General features: G+C 31.3%; 2 protein-coding genes and 1 pseudogene across 5 annotated transcripts; 2 read left to right on the top strand and 1 right to left on the bottom strand.

The window, feature by feature from the left end:
• Positions 1–7,101: 7,101 nt before the first annotated feature.
• LOC102626329 (G-type lectin S-receptor-like serine/threonine-protein kinase At1g11330) lies at positions 7,102–10,668 on the top strand. Of its 2 annotated transcripts, none has more exons than XM_006464526.4 (7): positions 7,102–8,536; positions 8,674–8,778; positions 8,873–9,063; positions 9,353–9,563; positions 9,815–9,884; positions 9,975–10,125; positions 10,219–10,668. In XM_006464526.4, the coding sequence occupies exons 1-7, from the start codon at positions 7,222–7,224 to the stop codon at positions 10,528–10,530; spliced, it is 2,355 nt and encodes a 784-aa protein (XP_006464589.1). In that variant the 5' UTR covers positions 7,102–7,221; the 3' UTR covers positions 10,531–10,668. The 2 variants fall into 2 exon arrangements, with proteins under 2 accessions (XP_006464589.1, XP_006464588.1); XM_006464525.4 differs by having other exon boundaries at positions 7,104–8,536; positions 9,647–9,884.
• A 1,735-nt stretch (positions 10,669–12,403) lies between these two features.
• Positions 12,404–14,331, top strand: LOC102626821 (uncharacterized). Of its 3 annotated transcripts, none has more exons than XM_052445109.1 (4): positions 12,404–12,649; positions 12,748–12,836; positions 13,094–13,156; positions 13,791–14,331. In XM_052445109.1, the coding sequence occupies exons 1-3, from the start codon at positions 12,481–12,483 to the stop codon at positions 13,145–13,147; spliced, it is 312 nt and encodes a 103-aa protein (XP_052301069.1). In that variant the 5' UTR covers positions 12,404–12,480; the 3' UTR covers positions 13,148–13,156; positions 13,791–14,331. The 3 variants fall into 3 exon arrangements, with proteins under 3 accessions (XP_052301069.1, XP_052301070.1, XP_006464590.1); XM_052445110.1 differs by having other exon boundaries at positions 12,405–12,649; positions 13,094–13,150; XM_006464527.4 differs by lacking the exon at positions 13,094–13,156 and having other exon boundaries at positions 12,408–12,649.
• A 1,196-nt stretch (positions 14,332–15,527) lies between these two features.
• Positions 15,528–18,236, bottom strand: LOC102615533 (G-type lectin S-receptor-like serine/threonine-protein kinase LECRK1; annotated as a pseudogene).
• Positions 18,237–20,812: the final 2,576 nt, after the last annotated feature.

Below are 20,812 nucleotides of genomic sequence, written 5' to 3'. Positions count from 1 at the left end.
ATCACTATAGCCATATATGTGAACTTTACTGTGCCATCTACAATGGTAAGCTTGTAGCATTTAGCTTCTAAGGCACTAATAGAAATTTGATTTTTCTCTAATACTGAAACATATTTAACTTCTTTTAATTCTCTGACTATTCTATTGAACATCTTGAGTTGAATTGTTTCATATCCCTATTGTGCGACAAGGTTAATCATTCCTCCTCATTATTGTACTGGATTCTAAATTATGAAAAAATGTAAATCATTCTCTTATAAGACACAAATGATAGGTTGCCTTAGTATCAAGTATCCACTCGCTCGAATTAGCCATATATGATGTAGGTGTAATACATAGTAAATAGTCAAAGTCTTCATCTTCATGCATATTCACTGCTAGTTTCTTCACATCTCTCTTATGAGCTTTTAGACAATATTTCCTCCAATGACCCTTGAAAGGCACACTCATCTTGAGTTATATTTCTACTTCTCGATTTAGACCAAGGATTTTTTCTATTGTGCTTCTTCTTTTTCTCCATTATCCTTTTTCTAATTAATAAAGCTTTAGATGATGCTTTTTTGGAATGTTTACCATTATTCTAAATTTGTAAATTGATCAATGTTGTGCAGACATCTTTAAAGATGATCACGTTTTTACCATATAACAAAATAGTCATAAAATGGCTAAATTCTTTTCGAAATGATTGCAGTAGAAACATTGTCTTGGCTTTATCTTTAATATCTTCATGAAGATTCTTCAAATCTATAAGTAACTTTTCAAATCTTGAAACATGGTTGTGCATTGACACCCCTAGCTTCATTCAAAAGCTATATACTTTGCTCATTGCATGAAAGTGATTTTCAGGACTTTTCAACAAATAATTTTCCTCTAATGTATTTTACAAAGTTATCACACACTCCTTATCTTTTACATGATTTTTACCTTCATCTAGTGAAATTGTGAATTTTATAGATTTCAAATATAAAGTATTAAAAAATTAGCTTAGATTTTACCTACTTCTCTATCTTTTTTTTAAAAATAATTAATTGATAAAAAATCACTTATTTTTATATAATTTTGTTAAAACCTATTCTAATTTATGATTTTTCCATTACGACTCCCACTACAACTATTGGCCTTCTCAATTTTATGTTTTCACCATCATGATGTAGTTAGGATTTTGATCGAACTGTGCCACATTTACCCAACCAGGGTGCCTCTGATTCAGAGGCTTCTAGGCAAAACCAATAAATATGTTCTATCAATGATGTTACTGTTACACTCACAGAATAATGAAAGGCCCAACAGGGAGTAGCAAATGGGATCTTTAAAAAAAATGCGCTTATAGTCACTCAAATTTTTAACAAATTAAGCAAGCAACTAAACTACATATCAAGTAAATTCAGACCGATGGGTCCAAGTATCAACAATTTTCATCCCCAATTCATGAAATAAAAATATGGGTAGTAGTAGCCTAAAAATCAAAACCAAAAACTAAATAACTACAAACATTTACATATCCAAAAATCAATGATAAGAAGTTTCCATTGAAACAACTAACATGCAAAGCATCAAAAGGACGAATTATGTTGAGGTGATTGAAAGAGGAGAGGAAATTAAGCTCACAATCTAAGCAACTCTTGATATACTTGTTGAGTTTATTGACACAATCTTGCTTCACTGACACCACATATCCTGATGACACGCGTTCTACTTTCCACACTGTTGAGACTGAACTTGAACTCTCTCCAAGTTTTGATTTAAACGCATAGACACTACCCCCAGGTTTTCCTAAGTTACATTTATTGTCATTTACAACTAGCCTTCTCAGTACAAAAATGAATAATAAAATCGAGTTAAGTGTGTCAGCGAGTACCTTTTATCTTACTGTAATTTACATTAAATGAAATTTAGGGAAACTCCACCCTTTTGTATTTTGAGATATTTTGTTCCATTTCTGCTGTGAAAACTCTTGAACAGAAGAAAAGCAGGGTCCTTGTTTTGTTTTATGCTGTCGCTTTTGCCTACATACTTATAAGTTCACGCCACACCTGTAGTGGGTAGTGCTTTTGTACTTATTATTAATTTAAAGATTATTTGATTAAATAAAAAATTAATTATTTAACCTGTTAATTAATTATTTTATAAAATATTTATATGTTATTTCTACTAATAATGCAAAAATAAAAAATAAGAATATTAATATGTTATTTAGAAATAAGAATTTACTCAACACATCCTTTAGCAAATTATGTTAGAAATGTGAACTTATTCTCGGTATTGTAGCACCATTATATCCTTATTCTCTTTCCAGTGGATTTTAGAAATGTGAACTTTTTTATTTTGTTTTAGGAAAGAGATAATTTATTAGAAACTCGGAAAAAGATTACAATAAACTTAGGTATGTTTGACACACTGTATTGTATTACATTGCGTTACATTATTTAACGCAAATACATTATACTGTATTGTATTACATTAGCATTTTATTATAATAATGTTATTTCACATTTGGTGTTACAATTTATTGTATTAATTTATATTAATATTAAAATATTATTATTTAAATTTATTAGTATTTTATTATTAATTATATTAAATTAATTATTAAATAACTATTTTGATATTAATTACTAATATATAAATATGATACTTATAATATAATATAATATAATATAATATAATATAGTATTATAAAATAAAATAATAATTTATATTATAATAAAAATTAAAATATATTTATTGCCTCTAAAATTGTCATATTTGCAGCTTTTAAAATTACCAAACATAGGTTAGTAATAAAGTAATGTGAACAATATTATAATATTATGCAATGCTTTGTTCCCAACATACCCTTATGACAACAGTTGTAAGTTGGAACATCCTCCACCGTGCAAGAAATTATAGAATATCTCTGATATACTATGTCAGTCGTAGAATTAGCAAATAATATTATGACATATGTATATTTACTTTGAATAAACAACATGCAATTGGTGATTATATAAAATTCAAATATACATATCATACATGCATTAATTAGTTATATTACATCTGATGAATTGTAGAATTACTCCAACCATGGATACCACCAAATTACAAATCCTTAATTCTAACTTGCCAAAACATGAGCCCTTTGAATTGCACGACCTGACACACGTTGTGAATTTTACATTGGCCTCCTCATTTTTTGCACAGTTTTAGTATAGCCTGATACGATTTATTTATTATAGACCTATTGCTGGCTCTTCAATTTTAATTTGATATTATCGTTTGAAAAAACTTATAATTTCTTTATTATAACCACTATCGAACTAAAATTTTGATTCCGCCGCTGTCCCATTGCACAGAAGGTTCGGCTCCATTCTTGCGGAAAATGAAGTCAAGGAGGTTTTATGGAACTTGATTTATGGCTTCTTAATGTGGGTAAAAATGGCCACGTAAACAGTGAAGGAAATGACCTAGAGAACTTCTTGTAAAATGGCAGCTCACTTGTCACCCATTTGTCATAAGTGAGCTCAATAAATCAACATTATTAAATATGGAACCTTTGCCAACTTGTAGTTTTTACTATTAAACCTAAAATTATTAGGCGATAACTTGAAATTGGTTAATGAGTACATTAAATTTAGAACAAATAATATGAAACCAAGAATATTGAACCTAAAACCGAAGTTATTATCATTAAACTTGAAACTAATTTTTATCCAAGCATATTTTTTTTATTTTACTATTTAATGATTATTTTATATTTTGTTAATTTTTAATTTAATAATTTTGTATTACTATTTTATTCTTTTGAAGCACAACCGGTTTCAAAACCGGCTTTTGGTTGCCAATATTCTTTTACTTTTTTAATTTTTTTTTTTAATTCGAACAAATTAATGGCCGTCCTTTTCATTTTACTGCCCTGCATGCGATACATACATTCATGTACGATGTCAGAGGCCCACAAACAAAAATATAGAACCAGGCGTTGTCCTCACACGCTTCATTTTGACAGAACAAGAAGTTGTTGAAACTAAATATAATTCTTTTTTTTTTTAAGAATAACTACACTTAAGATTTGAGAAAATAATCACACAAATTATTAAATTTTTGAGAAAATAATCACACAAATTATTGAATTTTTAATAAGGGGTATTAAAACTCCTTTTAACTATAATATTCCGTGGCTATATTAACTGAAAAAAAATTGAATATTATATTTATAAAAATATAATATAATATTTAAATATATGAAATAGTATTTACATTTTAAAATAATTTCAATATTAAAAATTATATTATAGTAAATTTTTATAATATATAGAAACATAATATTAGAGTAAATATATAAAAATTTAAATTATTTTTAATATTTTATAAAATAACTTTAATATTATTAATACATGAGATATATTTTATTAATTGTAAAATCCATTTAACTTAAAGATTTATTTAAAAATCTATAATAAATAAAAATATATTATTAAAATAAATATAATTAGTTATATTTTAAAAATTGTTTTAAATATAAAGTATTTTAATATTATTATGGTGCATTTACTAATCGGTAATCGGAATGGATTGAAATGAGAGTATGATAGAATCCGAATGGAGAATGAGAATCAGAATAAATTGTTTACTTTACTTGTAGGAATCAAAATCGAAATGAGTTGTATTAACATTTATATGCTTACTTTGTCTGGGAATCAGAATGATTATTGCAAGTTACTAAAATAACATTAGTTGATCATTTTTATTATTTATTATAATAATTGTGATTATTATTACTATTCATCAAAATAATTATAGTTAATAATAATAATAAATAAATTTTAATAATATTATTAGTAATATAATAATAATAATAATAATGACATTAATAAATAACAATAATAATGATAGGATGATGATGATTATGATGATGATGATGATGATGATAATAATAATAATAATCATAATAATAATAATAATAATAATAATTATTATTATTATTATTATTATTATTATTATTATTATTATTATTATTACTAATAATAAATTATGAAGAACCAATTTGTAAATATTACAAAACTTCTGTAGGGACCAAAATGCATAAGTGACAAAACTTATTTGAGATAGTTTAGGGATTATGAAAATTTAATGGAGGTAAAACAGAGAGTTCAAAAAATGGGTATTATGGTAAAAAACAATCTTGTTTTGCCAAATCTTTTATCCCTTATTGAAAATTGATTTTTTGATTATTGTTCCAATACAGTTCGAACTATATACAAGGTATTGAGAATCAAAATTTAGATATTTATTAGAGCTATAATTGATTATTGTTCATATTCAGTTAGAACTTTAAACAAATTGGGAGTCAAAATTTTGATATTTATAGGTAAAATAATAATAATAATAATAATAATAATAATAGTTTACGTTTCTTTAAAGCCTCCCCATTTATATTATAAGGATTGTAATTGAAATTTTTCCTGTTTATTTGAAAATGTTTACATTTTGGCATTCTTAGTTGAGAGATTTTTTTTTTAATCCTCATCTTTGCGTGTTTATAAAGTTTCTTTATTTTGTCCCTTCTTGAGCGAACATCATATTCCTCAAAATTCCGTGTTTGATGCATGCGAGATTGATTTATCTTTTTGTGTTAAAAATGATTTTTGACAACTAAATTTTATAAAAGTCCAGGCCTAATTAATGCTCTCCGGCAAAATTCTCTCCGTCTTTCCCTCTCTTTAGCATTGTTCATTAATATATATGCATGCGTGCGTTGTTTCCCATGAATACATTAAAGAAGAACATCGTTTGTTCTCTGCAAAAGGAAGCGGAATGGGCGAAACAGCTATGAGAATTAAGCAAATACAAGCTGAAGCGCTATAACAAAATGGAACGGTAGCTAATGGAAACGGAATCTAGCAGGTTTTGACTTTTAAGTTTGAGGCTGGGGATAAGATAAGGTATTCACATTGTACGGATGATTGTTTCAACTTCGTGTGAAAAGGATGAATGGTTCAATGCACAAAAATTTTAAAAATAAAATTCATTCATAAATTTTTATGTACGGCCTGGAGTGGAGCCCATGAAACGTGTTTTATAGGCAATCAAGCTGTCGAAAAATCATTTACGCAAGTACGCGTCCAGCTATATTACTGCAGTGCAACATACTCCACTTTTGGGTTTTTTTTAGTTAATTACACCGCAATCCGTGTTCTATTATAAAATTAAAAAACAATCGGATAGTACCAAATTTTGATTCATTCGTCCTACTTATTTAATTTTTGAACTTAGATAAAAGGGTGGGGCTATTGTTTTTTAATTATTAATCGACACATACATGATCAAAGTTTTAAAAAGAAGATTTACTCTATACACCTAACTAAATGTCAAATATATCCTTGATAAAACTAATTTTATATTTTTACTAAATTAATAAATTAAAATAATATATAAAAATTTGATTAAATTGTTTACGTACTCACTAGCCTCAGTTACATATCTCTAGCAATTAACAATTGAATTCTATCACTAACTTAAAGTTATCAAACATGAGATGTGGAAAAAATTCCTAAATGAAGCAGAAAATAACTTTGTTTCCAAATCCTTGTTAAAGAATTTGTAAACTCGTTCATCAAATTTCTAGATGTAAAAATAAATAAAGAGCATTTTTTTTTTGCCCCTCTTTTTGATACCTTCTTTTTAAACAATAGAAAACACATTATTAATTGGTAAATTAATAATTTTTATTAAATATTAAAATTATTGACTATATATTGAATAAGTATTATGAAAAAAATATTAACTACAAATTCATATTTACATTTATCACAAAATATGATTTGTACTTAATAGATAGCTTTACTATATATAAAATTAATTAACTAATAAGAAAGAGTAGTAATTTGAATACATTAATTTAAATATAAGAATAATTCATTTTATCGGCACTTAAGTGTAAAAAAATTAAAATATTATGGATTTATATGTTAAAATTTTGAACTTTTTTTATTTTTTAATTTTGTAGCAAACATTAGGGACTCTAGTGTTAATAGCCCAACAGAAACATCTTAGCCATTGAACTAATTTTAGCTTAGATTTTAACGATGGAAAAGACAAAAAATGAGGTATTTGACCTCTGTAGTAACATAGCTAGACCTAACAATCTAAGCTTTTAAGTTGATAAATAATTCTCTGATCTTTCTCTCTCTTTAGCATTTTTCTACATTAATTCATCACTTGGAAGCAACCAACTAGTTATATATGGAACTCGGAAGCCATGAGAGAACGATTTCAGTAGCTCTTGTTGTGTTATTATCATCTTGTTTTTATACAGATTTCGGCACTGCTACTGCTACAGATACAATCACATCTTCTCAGTTCATCGGAGATCCTGAAGCCATTATCTCTATTGGCAGTAAATTCAAGCTTGGGTTTTTTAGCCCTGATGGTAATTCTACCAATCGCTACATTGGAATTTGGTACAATAAAGGAGGATCTGCAAATAAAACTGTCGTATGGGTTGCAAACAGAAGCAAGCCTCTCAATGATTCATCCGGGATTTTCACAATTTGGGAGGATGGCAATCTTGTTGTTCTGAATGGGCAGAAAGAGATTCATTGGTCATCAAATGTTTCAAGTTTAGTAAAAAATAGTAACACAAGAGCTCAGCTTCTTGATTCGGGAAATCTTGTCTTGCATGATAACATTAGCCAAGTTAGCATATGGGATAGTTTCCAAGAAGCTACGGATACATTCTATTCAGAAATGAAAGTTAGCACAGATCTAAGAACAGGTAAGAAAGTGCAGTTGACATCATGGAGAAGCCTTTCTAATCCATCCATTGGAAGCTTCTCAGCTGGCCTTGACTCCTTTACAATTCCTGAAGTGTTCATCTGGATTAATGGTACCCGCCCGTATTGGAGGAGTGGTCCATGGAATGGTCGCTACTTCATTGGGATTCCGGATATGAATTCTGTTTATCTTGATGGATTTAATCTTGGAGAGGATCACCAGAAAGGAACTCGTTATCTCACTTTCGCCTTTGCAGACAATGATGTGTTTTTCACCTTGACTCCTCAGGGGAATCTGGAAGAAAGAGCTTGGGTCGACGGCAAGGCTCATTTGAAGATTTATTTTTTCTACCCGACAAACGACTGCGATGTTTACGGCAAATGTGGGGCTTTCGGAAGCTGTAATTCACAGAAAATACCAATTTGTAGCTGTCTGCTAGGGTTTGAGCCAAAGAATGCAGAGGACTGGAACAGAGGAAACTGGTCTGGTGGGTGTGTCAGAAGGAAGCCACTGCTTTGTCAAAGGACGGTCAAACCTAGTGAAGTTGAGGGGAAACAAGATGGGTTCTTTAAGCTAGAGACTATGAAGGTGCCTTACTTTGCTGAGCGGTCCTCTGCCAAGGAAGATAAATGCAAGGACCAGTGCCTGAACAATTGTTCCTGCAAAGCATATGCTTATGAGATTGGCGTTGGTTGTATGATATGGACTCACAATTTAATCGACATTCGGAAATTACCCTCTGGTGGGACAAATCTTTATATTCGTGTGGCACATGAAGAACTTGGTAAGTTGAATTCTGTCTTACTATGATCCATTCAATAGCACTGAAGTTAATATTATGTCGGAAGTTAGAAATTCATATATCTACGATCTATTGAAGGAGGAAACTGATCATGACTGTAATGGACTTATTATCTGCAGACCGAAAAGATATGAAACTGGTTATCATACTATCAGTGATCGTAGGAATAATTGCCATTGCAATTTGTACATTTTTCGCGTGGAGATGGTTTGCTAAACGAAAGGGTAAACGCTCATGATTCTTACTTAGTTGTTGAGCTTGCTGATTTGCTCATTTCCAATTTATATATTCGTCTCATGCTATGTGATTTTAAATCAGCAATGAAGGAAAATTCCAAGGTGCAACGACTTGATTTGGGAGAAGCATATGCAAATTTTTCTACTGAAAAAGTGAACCCAGCTAGACTACAGGATTTACTAGTGTTCAACTTTGAGGAGCTGGCTAATGCAACTAACAACTTCCAGTTAGCGAATAAACTTGGGCAAGGTGGCTTCGGTCCAGTTTACAAGGTAATGATTAAGAAAAAGTAAGGGTAAGAATGTGATGTACTTTATTGTAAGAGTAATTTTTTAAAATATTGGAACTTAATGGATATATAAGTTAAAATATAGAAACTAAACGAGTATTTACCCTGTTTATTGCTATTAACCCATGCATTCATTGAGACTCGAATTCAGGACCTTAGCATTAAAGACTGCTCTTTACCACTAGAGTAATTAAGCTTGGCTTCATTACAACATAACTAGCTGTTCAACATAATACATAAGTTATTGACTTGAGTTTATGTTAATTCCACAGGGAAAATTGCAAGATGGACAAGAAATAGCAGTGAAAAGACTATCCAAAGCATCCGGACAAGGGCAGGAAGAATTTATGAATGAGGTTATGGTAATTTCTAATCTACAGCATCGAAACCTTGTTAGACTCCTCGGATGTTGTGTTGAAAGAGAAGAAAACATGCTGATTTATGAATACATGCCCAATAAAAGTTTGGATTCATTTCTATTCGGTCAGTACATGCTAAGCTATTCTTTATTAATTTCTAATTTAGAGTATAATTCCATGTGTTGAGTTTCCATTTCGGTCATTTAGATCCACAAAGACAAAGTCTTTTAGACTGGCCAAAACGCTTCAACATCATTAAAGGAATTAGTCGAGGTCTCCTTTACCTTCACCGGGATTCTAGGTTGCGGATCATACATAGAGATCTAAAGGCAAGTAACATCTTACTCGATGATGATCTGAATCCTAAAATTTCAGATTTTGGCCTGGCAAGAATTTTCGGAGGCAATCAAGATCAAGCCGCCACTAAGAGGCTAGTGGGGACATAGTAAGTTATTTCGTTTCCTCTATCTATACATTTATATGCTTAAATCCTGGTTTCATGTCATTTCATCTTCACGTGACAAATGAAATGCAGTGGGTACATGTCACCTGAATATGCAATGGAAGGAAGATTTTCTGAAAAATCAGATGTCTTTAGTTTTGGAGTATTGTTATTAGAGATTGTTAGCGGGAGAAAGAACACAAGTTTTTACCATGAGGAGTTTGAGTTGACTCTTCTAGGCTATGTAAGTCCACCAAATTCACATCTCTTTGGCTGCCTTTTAATGATATTTGTCCTAATTTTTCTCTTGGGTTTTCTTCTCCGTTTTCACTTTCAGGCCTGGAAATTGTGGAATGACAACAATGTAATTGATTTGGTGGATCCACTTATATCCGAATCTGGCTTCAAAATGGAGATCATAAGGTGCGTAAATGTGGGATTGCTTTGTGTGCAAGAATTCGTAAAGGACAGGCCAAACATGCCAACCGTTGTATCAATGCTTAATAGTGAAATTAAGGACCTCCCTGCTGCAAAACAACCAGCATTTACAGTTAGGCGGGGTGCCTATGATTCGGCGTCATCTTCTAACCAGAACCAACAAATATGTTCTATTAACGATGTTACTGTTACACTCATGGAAGGCCGTTAGGCAATGTGTTGTAACTTCTAAGTTATATTTGTTATAATATATATATATATATATATAAACTAAAAGTTAATAAATATGATGTTTAAATTATAATTTTGACAAAAATAATAAAGATATTTTAGGTTCTTCCTTGTATAAGTGGTGGATCAACACATTTGCACTCTCTTTTTATCCAGGTAGCTGATTTTTATTTGGAAAAAAAGACACCAACAAGCCCCCTTAATTTAAAGAAATTGTTAGGGAGATCCTCTTGTACTTAAAAATGACCACATATGCTGCTTTTACGATATACAAACTCCTTTTTGTGTTTAGAAATGGCCATACAAACACTATTTTGAATACAAACCTTTTGTGTTAGAAAATAATATATTTGCGCAGACCAACAATTTAGATTTGTTGAAAATAACTATGTTTCTCAAAAGGAGTCTATAAGATCATTACTAAAATATATAGGTCTATATAACTATTTTAACAAATCATGAGGATGCCAATCTACTTTTTCTTTATTATTTGTAGAAAGAAGACATTTTTTCAACAAGAAGCTTTAGTCTTTCTCAATTTTTTTTTTTCAAGGGATTTCAAAATCATGGCAAAGTCATAGTTGATGATTACTATACCTGTGCTGTACATCTGCAAAAACTAAAAAACATTATGTTTGCAATATGAATTTGAGAAAGAAATTTTAGGTCTAATCAAAGATAATTTTGCGTTAAAAGAGTGTATAGTAGATTGGGTGTCTGGACATCCAGTGTAATACTATCTATTTATATTTAATTGTTCTTAATTGTAAATTTCAGTTGGAGTATATTTGTAATATTAAAAATCTTTCACCATAATATGCATGTTAAAAACATATTAGAGTGCAAATAGTCTACCATTTTAACTTAAATTTATCTTTCTACTCTTTCCTATTATATTACAATCTTATAGTAGATATTTCTCTAAAAAAAAAAAAACTCAAAACACTGACCTCGAAGAGAGGAATTTGTTTGAACAAATATTGAAACAAAATTCATCCTCCCACAATATGATCATGTCTGAGCGTTGAAGTATCTTTTGATTCACATGTGCTTTTATTTATATATGGTCAAAATTTACTTATTTATTATTTTCATTTATTAACTATCAATCATATGAGTGCATTTGTTCATATAAAAGATTATATCAGGAGAGAATTCTAATCCTTGAAAAATAGTACTAGACATTCTTAAATTTTACCTAAAAACTTTCTCAGGCATTATTTATCAAATGAGTAAGCAATAATAAAATATCCAACACTTTTATTTTATTTTTATATTAAACACCAATTTCTTATATATTTTTTTAAGAATATTATCATTTAACCAATTACTGTTTTCTGACATATCACTTTAGTACTAAAGTTTTATGACAATTACTTTTTCTAATTAATGTTTCATTTTTTATCATTTTACCATCAAACATTAACTGTGAAGTAATTACTGATGTCAAAGGGGGTATTTTAAGAATTTCACAGAGTATAATATTTACAATTTTATTAATTAATTATTTCTTTGTATATAATTAATTTTTTATTTTTTTAATTTAATTTAATGGATTAAATTATACTTACATGGTTTAGAGTTAAGATATAATTTATAATTTCAGTTAAAAATTCTGTTAATTTTAACAGTTTGGTGGTAAAATGATAAAGGTTGAAACATTAAGTGAAAAAAATAATTATGAGAAAATTGTAGTTGTATTATGATATCTCAAAAAATATAGGTGGTAAAATGATAATATCAAAAAAAAATTAGCGTAACGACAATGGAAATTACGAATTGTCCACGTGGCATCGGTTAGTGGTTCCAGCAGTCGCTAGCTACGTAAACAAGTTACAGCAAATACTAGCCGATTTGCGCATGAGCCGCTTTCGAGCTGCGCGGCCATCACAGTACACATTCGATTCGAGCTGAAAACGTGAACGAAAAAATGGCACCAGCAAAGAAAGGGAAATCGAAGGCCAAATCGGCCGGGTCGACCCAGTCCAAAATCAAAACCAACGACGAGAATTTGCCTTCGTGTATTCGCTTAGTTCCTCCTTCTTCTGTCTCCATCACCATCCACGCCAAGCCCGGCTCCAAATCGTGCTCCATCACAGGTTCCTTTTCCATTGATTCATTCAATCATTTTTATTTTGTTTAATTTAAAATTTGTCCTAATTTAATTGTTATTTTTTGGGCGTTTTGGTAAATTTAGATGTAAGCGATGAAGCAGTAGGGGTGCAAATAGACGCGCCGGCGAAGGACGGCGAAGCCAACGCGGCGCTACTTGAATACATGAGCTCGGTTAGTTTAAATTTGTTATTTTTATTTTTATTTTCTTTTTCGAATTTGTTATAACGGAAATTTATTTGCTGTGCTAGCAATGTCTGTGATGAGACACTGAAATTTTCTAATAATGCTTCGTATATAACTATGAATTATATGTGCTAGAATTTATTTATTAATTATATTTTTCTAAGAAATTTACGAGAAATGTTAGTGTATTAATGCTGGTTTAGCGTACCGCTGGGACATGATTGATGCTCTTTTGCTCTTAGCAGCTAATCATGTTTCAGTTGGGGAATTTGTTGAGAGTGTGCAAGTTTTCTTTTTGAACGGTAATGGTAGGACTCTTCTGCTATATTTCGTTAATTTTCTGAAATTTCAATTTCTTCATCCTACTAGGAAAATTGCAAGTGTTGTATGTGCAATGTATGGTAAATGAAAAATTGGAATGGCTTGTTCCCTCTGGGGATTATATTTATATATTTTTGGTGACTTATATTTTTATTTAACAGGTCAATTTTATATTATAGATAGGAAGTTTTCAAATTTTGGATTGATGAACAGAAACAAGGATCCTAGGTAGGCATCATGGCATGGATAGAAATTTACTACGTAGTGTAAAAATAGTTGATTCATGTTGCAGTATCTTCAGGTTGGTACTAGACTACTAGTCTGTAGAGGTCTTGGTTCAAACCTACTTATAATTGGATTGGGATGGGACTTGGTTTACATTTATGCAGTAATAAATTCTATTTAAAAGGAATAAAGAATTTTTTTTAAAAAAAATTGAGTAATAGCCATCCCTATTATATCTTATCCAGGTTCTTCAGTTGATTATGAAGTGCAAAGCTTTTTTTTTTATTTTTTATTAATCGTTTCCTTATATTCAGTCTTATGATTCCTTCCATTTATTCTCTCTAGTGGAGGAAACTATGGAAAGTTCATAGTATGATTATTATTTATAAATTACAGGTTTTAGGGGTTAAAAGAAGGCAAGTGTCCATAGGTTCTGGGTCTAAATCAAGAGACAAAATTGTAATCGTGGAGGAGATAACGCCGGAGAATGTTCTTAATTCCTTGGGAAAAGCCTCAAGTTCCTAATCTAGATGTGGAAATGAGAAATGTCATTTCTATATTCTTGACTTCCAAATGAAATGGCTGTATATATTCCAAGTGAAGCTGAATCCAGGATTCATTCAAACAGTGGCTGTTCTGAGGATCAGGAGACTTCAACATGGGGTATTGCTCTTCGTTATCACCTACAAATAGTTATCTATACTCATTAGATTTGAAACTACAACAGCTGCAAGATAGTTTTGTTTTGTGAATTATCGTCATAACTGCATGCTGTTCAAACAATATATACCTCAGTTTTGTACTTTTTTTCCTATACATCCTGTGATCTCTCATCTTGATTTTTCATTTCTTAAATATTAGCTGCCTGTATTTATTTGCTATATATTCCATGTATGAATTGCAATCACCAGATTATGAATGTAGCTAAGTTTGATCATTCTCAGAAGGCTTGTACTTTGGTTTCCGGGAAAGCGTTGTCTGAAAATTTTTCGCTTAACAGTCATAGACAAACATTATATATGTAGAGTGATGAATAAGTATTTTTAATCTTTTAGGCTATTGTTATCTTGGAATTTAATCATAGACACATTTTATACGTCGAGTCATGAATAAGTATTTTTGTTCTCTTAGTCTATTGTTATCTTGGAAGTTAATCTCACTATTTTTCTCATAGAGTATTTTGAATTGATAGCTATTGTTAAACTTGGCAGAGAGCTGCATCTCGTTTCAGTTAACATTAAAATCTGATTGGTGGGCCTGTTTTCGAATAATATTAGTAAGAGATGTGCACTGCTAGTATATTGAATGAAACTGATGCCATCCAAAAATTTGGTAGCATTACTCTATTTATGTGTCGGTGAGGTAAATAACCTAAAGCTAAAAGAAACTAATACTTCTTTGGTTGAATAGAAACTGGAAAGTCTTTTAAAACTACGCTGAATTGCAAGAGGTTGCATATATGACTGTCTTTGGTGGCTTTGTTTTGTAATAATGGAGTATCTATATTCATTCTTGTTTTATATATGTACATAAATTGTTCGAACTTCCTATGTAAAACGAGTTTTAAGTTGGTGACACAATCAGGTCCTGTAACCTTCATAGTCAGTTTATGGTCAGGTCATGGATTGCCTGTAATGATTTTCAGCAATAGTTTATTTATCGATAAATGTGTCAGTTATTGAATAGCTGGCATTTTTGGATAATCAATTAATGAAATAGGACTGTTTGTTTCATTAACAACATGAAGTAAATATCTTGTAAATTATCTTGTTTTGGCAGCTTGTAATCCCGATCAGGACTAGCTCAAAATCTAAAAATAAAAAATAAGAAAGTTTTCAAAATCTTTGAATTTGGCTGTTGAGTTGTTGAAAACTCTGCATCCATCGGCCAAGTCATCAAGTATTTTAAAGTGGACGTTCAAGCTTATAATTACCCTGAAAACATTGCTGACACATAAAATTACCAAGGCCATTTCAAGTTTTCGACATCTGTTGACTCTTTGATGAAACAAATCAGCTTATCTGAAACTAAAATCTGCAGCCATAACTTCCAGGATTGCACTAAAGATCTGGGAATTTCCCAGCTATCTGTTAAAGGCATTAGAGAAGACTTTTGTGGATACGTAGAGGGCTGTTAGCGGAATAATCTGGACTTAGATGAATGGAGTCAGTCTTTAGAATTTAGATTTTACTTTGTTATGTCAAAGGATTAACCATGGATATTTTTTTCTTGTTGCAGCTTAAATAAGAGTATGTCCTTCAATCATTTCGAGCAATCAATCTTATTTAACAAGATATAAGAAGAAAACAGAGAATGATTCTTTAAGATTTAAACTAGAAAACAATTATTCTGTCCAAACCTAATTTGCCTAGATGGTAGTAAGAAGACTAGTTGGATTGGGAGGAATTGGGATATCCATAGTTCCTTCCAGCATAAGTAAAACCTTCTTCATTGAAGGACGGAGCGATGGCTCGTCAAGAATGCACCACAGTGCAACTTTGATCATCCTCTCCAATTGCTTTTTATCAACGTCTTCATCTTCTATTAGTTGGCCAAGGTTACCATTCTCGAAACATTGGTAAACCCATTCTTCGAGAATAACTTGATCCTCTGGAAGATTCTGATCCAAGCATCTTCTACAACAGATGATCTCCAGCAACACAACTCCAAAGCTGTATACATCTGCTTTTGCAGTAATGGGCAGATTCCGGGGCCATTCTGGTGCAACATACCCCCTCGTTCCTCTAATTCCTGTAAATGTTCTAGTCTGGTCTGGCTTCATCAACTTTGCTAATCCAAAGTCCGAAATTTTAGCATACCTGTTTTCATCCATGAGTATGTTTTGAGGCTTTATGTCACAATGGATGATCTGAGACTAGCATTCATCATGTAGATACAGGATTCCTCTTGCTATACTACAAGCAATTCCCATTCTTTCAACCCAATTAGGTTGTTTTTCGGGGGTGAAGAGTACACATCAGCAAGAGAACCATTGCTCATGTACTCATAGACCAGGATTTTATTCGATACATCAAAGGAATAGCCAAGCAGACGGACAAGATTCCGGTGATGAGTCCTCCTGATTGCTTTCATCTCGGTCTGAAACTCTCTTTCGCCTTCAGCTAACATCTTCTGTAATCTCTTGACAGCCACGAATTTGCCATTGATCATAGTCCCTTTATAAACTGTCCCAGATGATCCTCTCCCGATTTCTTCCTTAAAACCATCTGTCATCTTCTCAAGTTCTGCATAACTAAATGACAAAAGAGCAATATCCTCACAATATCTGGCACTGCCATTGCCTGGAATTATTCTGTATGATCGGACACGGTATCTATAGATGAAAATTCCAAAAGTCGCCAGAATAAGAATGACAACTGCAACAAATAAACAAGAAATGATAACGATGTCTTTCCGTTGTGCTTTTTTGCCATCTCTAGAGAAAGGGTTTCCGGAATTAGACGATGCAGTAGCATCCACTTTGATGAAAGCAATGTCTGAATCACTCAGTTTCCTTCTTCCAAATCTCAAAGGAAGTCTTTGCATTTTGCATTCCTCATCTTTGTACAGAGCAGCTTCACAATTACAATCCTTCAGACATGCTTCCTGACAGTTCTGTTCAGTTGTTTTTGACAGAACAGAGTACGAAACATCTTCCCACACAGTGTTCTTCAATTCTTCAATAGCTTTATTGCTGCAACTTTCTGCTGTGTAATTCCTTGCACAGCCAAACTCCAATTGCCTTGGATAATGGGAACAAATCCTGGAAGACATATGCAATCTGGTGTCTGATCGTTTAGAATACAAAAGCTGTTAAACCCGCAAAGACCAAGAGGGTCACATTTTTCATTTGTCGACTCCCACACAACTCGCCACGTACTATTTTGCCTCCTCAAATTGTACTAATACAATCTGAATATCCCATCCGAATCAATTTTCATCAAATAAATCATCCCTTCAGTCGGATTTTCTCCTTTTGTCAAATTTCTAATATTGAAGCCAGTTGAATTCAGCAAAAAGAGATGGCCATTCTCATCAAGGTTTAGGCTCACATTATCACCTTTTCCATCTGTAAAAGATGTCCAATAAGAATATGGAGCTGTGTCTGGAGTATTTTTTGGATAAGGTATCAGGTTTCCATCATTCTGCATCTTCAGCCGGAATTTCCCTGTCGAAGGATCAGTTTTGGAAATACCTGGAAACAACTCCATCCCCGCCAAAAGTCGTTGAGTTGGCAAAATGGTATCAGTCGGATGGTCAAAAGTTTGCCAGATCACTTTCCCATCAGAATCGTAAAGCACAAAGCTGCCAGAATCAAGCATGGAAGCAGAAGATGCAGACTGAGAATCGTCCGCAATTATGGAATCTTGGCCTTGTTCTGTTGAACGCAAGACAATTCTCCCCTCAGAAGTCAGAATTAAAGAACAAGGTAGCATTGCTGGAGACGGGAGGATTGTCTCTGTTGGCAGTCCACACTACATTTTTCTCTGGAATCCCAGCTAGAAAAACTCCAACATAATAGCTGCTGCCGTTGCTTTGCTGATAAAATCCGAAGGCGTAAATGCCGGAAGGTGACAGCCATGATGAGTTTCCATTGGGTGAAAGAGAAAAGCCTATGTTTATATTTGAGTGTCCTTGTTGAGCTGTAGCAGTAAAACATGAAGATAGAATAGTGAATGTGAGAAAATGCATGAAAGAAGATGAAATCTAAGCATCTTTGAGAAAGAATCTTTTTTTTTTTTTCCCTTACTCTTTTTCCGTCAGCAACTTTCGTGAGCTTCGTATTCATGTTTAAATGTATGAACCTAGCTGGATCCAAGTCCTCAAAGTCAACTGTCTCAAAAAGCCGACTGCCCCTGTGAATTTCAGTTGCACGTGCTGACATGGTCAGTGTCTACGAAATCATTTGGAACTTGGATTTTCATATAAAATAATGTAATCTAAGAAGACCTTGTTGTTTGTTAAAAGAATTTCAGAAACCATAAATAGAAATACTACCTAGCTCAAGTCCGCCACAATACTTAGTTGCATTTTGAGTCTCATAGTTTGAAAATATAGAGAAGTCCCGTGTGGGGGTGTAGTTAACAAAGCCTTAAATGACAATTTATGCCTCTGGTTTTTAGTTTAACTATATTAATTTTAAATTTATTTTCCCCCATAGGATTTTAATAAACTATAAAAAAATTAAGACAAAAAAATCGCATTTTCGTCGAAAAATTGCTTTAAATGAATAGAACCAGGCAACCAGCACAAAATCAAATGAAAATCCTTAAGTAAACACCAAAACTTTAAGTTAATTAAAATTTCCCCCACTACATCACAAGCCTTGCTCCACGGTTGTTTGGAGCTACCGCAAGCTCCACTAAACACTATATAATAAGCTCCCGAAAATAGAATTATATAGTCTGTTTCCTATGTAACAATCAAAGTTATCAAGGACCTAAGTGAAATAAAATATAATTGTGGAGAACTTAAGTCAAATCTTTTTTTGAAAACTTCTAATCTGTGTTGTTTTCTACAAATAGTAAGAACTAAAATGACAAAAACGTATAATTTAAGAAAAGGATCCCTCTAAATTACATGCATGTACCTTACAATCCTCTCACATGAATAGTGAGTGGACCCACATCATTCACTATTCATGTGAGAGGGGTGTAAGGTACATGCATGTAACTTAGCATTAGCCTTAAGAAAAACATGTCTTATATACGTTTAGGGTGTTGATATTTCGACCCCACAATATTATAAATTTCTTTCCTACTTTCAGAAGATTAGTACAATAAGTTCACATTATTTTTAAAAACTTCAAATAAAAAAGAAGTTTGAAGAATTAATTAATTGATTCCATCTTAATTTATTTTCTCCATGATTTAGGGTTTTTTTTATTATTATATTTGATCATTAAGGTTTCTTTTAACTAAGTTTAATTTAACCGTTTTACCCTCATAAGGTGAAAAGTACCAATATACCCAAATATTTACTTAACTTGAACAATTTTTTTTTTATACAAAATATATTTTTTCTTAAATGATGTATAAGTACTACTTTATTAGTGTAACTGTTACTATTCAATTAAACTAACAAAATATATTTATGACATGTGGGTATTAAAAATTATTGATTTTTTTTAAAAGTAGATTAGAGAACATAAAACTAAGTACTAATCTATTAGATAGAATAATACATTTTTGTGGAGTAATTTTATTATTTTCTAATAAAGGGTAAAATAGGTATTTTAAATATATCTTAAAACAATCTCAAATGATCAAAGATTGTTAAAGTACCTAAGAAAAGTAAAAAAAAAAATTGTGAAAAGGTTATAATTAACTAATTGCTCAAAGTTCTTATTCAGTTGTAATTTTTTAAATAATTTAGACGTAATTTTAATTCTGTTATGGAAGTGGGGGTAATAATACCTCATTTGCAAATACAATTGTTATTTTAAAGTAACACTTAATTTCCAAATATTTTACATCTTCCAAAGGACTTGAAAACTTCAAAAGACTAGCCGGCCAGTTATATACACTTGTGTGTCAAAATCAGTGAACTTTGTCAAAAGTCTTCTAAAACCCAATTCAAAGCTGCTTCGATAATCAATATACAAAAGGCCAGTTTTATATATTTTGTGTCAAAATCAAGCTAATTTTATCAAAAGTCGTCTGAAAACTCAATTCAAAGCTGCTTCAAGAATTAATATATAAAAGACCAGTTATATATATTTTCTAAAATTAGGCTAAAATTAAACTACTTTTAGTTATTGTCGCTAGTAAATTCTACCAAATTATCTTATCTCCCATATGAGAGGTTTTGACTGTGTCACCGACCCCGTCAACACGCGGTTTCTAGATTTAATTTGTGCTGCCACATATCTTCAACTCTAACCGTTTGTTTTATTTTCAACACTGTATGAAGTTTAATTCGTAGAATCAGACCAGTGCATAAAGTCAGTCGTTGAGAATAACAAGTTTGAGCACTCTTCTGAGTGCAGAAAAGCAATACCTCAGTATTATGGGGTTTTGTGCCTGCCCCACACTGTTGCTGTGTTTACTTACGGAGTGAGAGTGAGAAGTGTGCGTTTCTTTCACTCTTGTGTTTATTTATATATTTTAAAGGAGGAATGAGAATCATATTTTATGGGCTCTACTCATTTTTGGAGTAAGGATTGAGATTTCCACTCCCATGGGGAGGTGGGACCTTTTTTACCTTTTTTTTTATTAAAGTTAATATAATTATATTTAATAAAATAAAATAAATAATATCATATTTAAAAATAATATTATTATATTAATTTAAAAATAATAGTATTATATATATTTAATATTAATAATAAATAGTCTATTCTAAGAAAATATTAATTTCATACTATATTATTAATAATAATGTTTAATTTATGTTGGTCTTATCAATAATTTTTAATT

The sequence above is a fragment of the Citrus sinensis genome, chromosome 7 (assembly GCF_022201045.2).
Source record: "Citrus sinensis cultivar Valencia sweet orange chromosome 7, DVS_A1.0, whole genome shotgun sequence".
Lineage (NCBI taxonomy): Eukaryota > Viridiplantae > Streptophyta > Magnoliopsida > Sapindales > Rutaceae > Citrus > Citrus sinensis.
The sequence above is the reverse complement of the archived record's forward strand: the minus strand, read 5'-3'. Positions and strand labels throughout refer to the sequence as shown.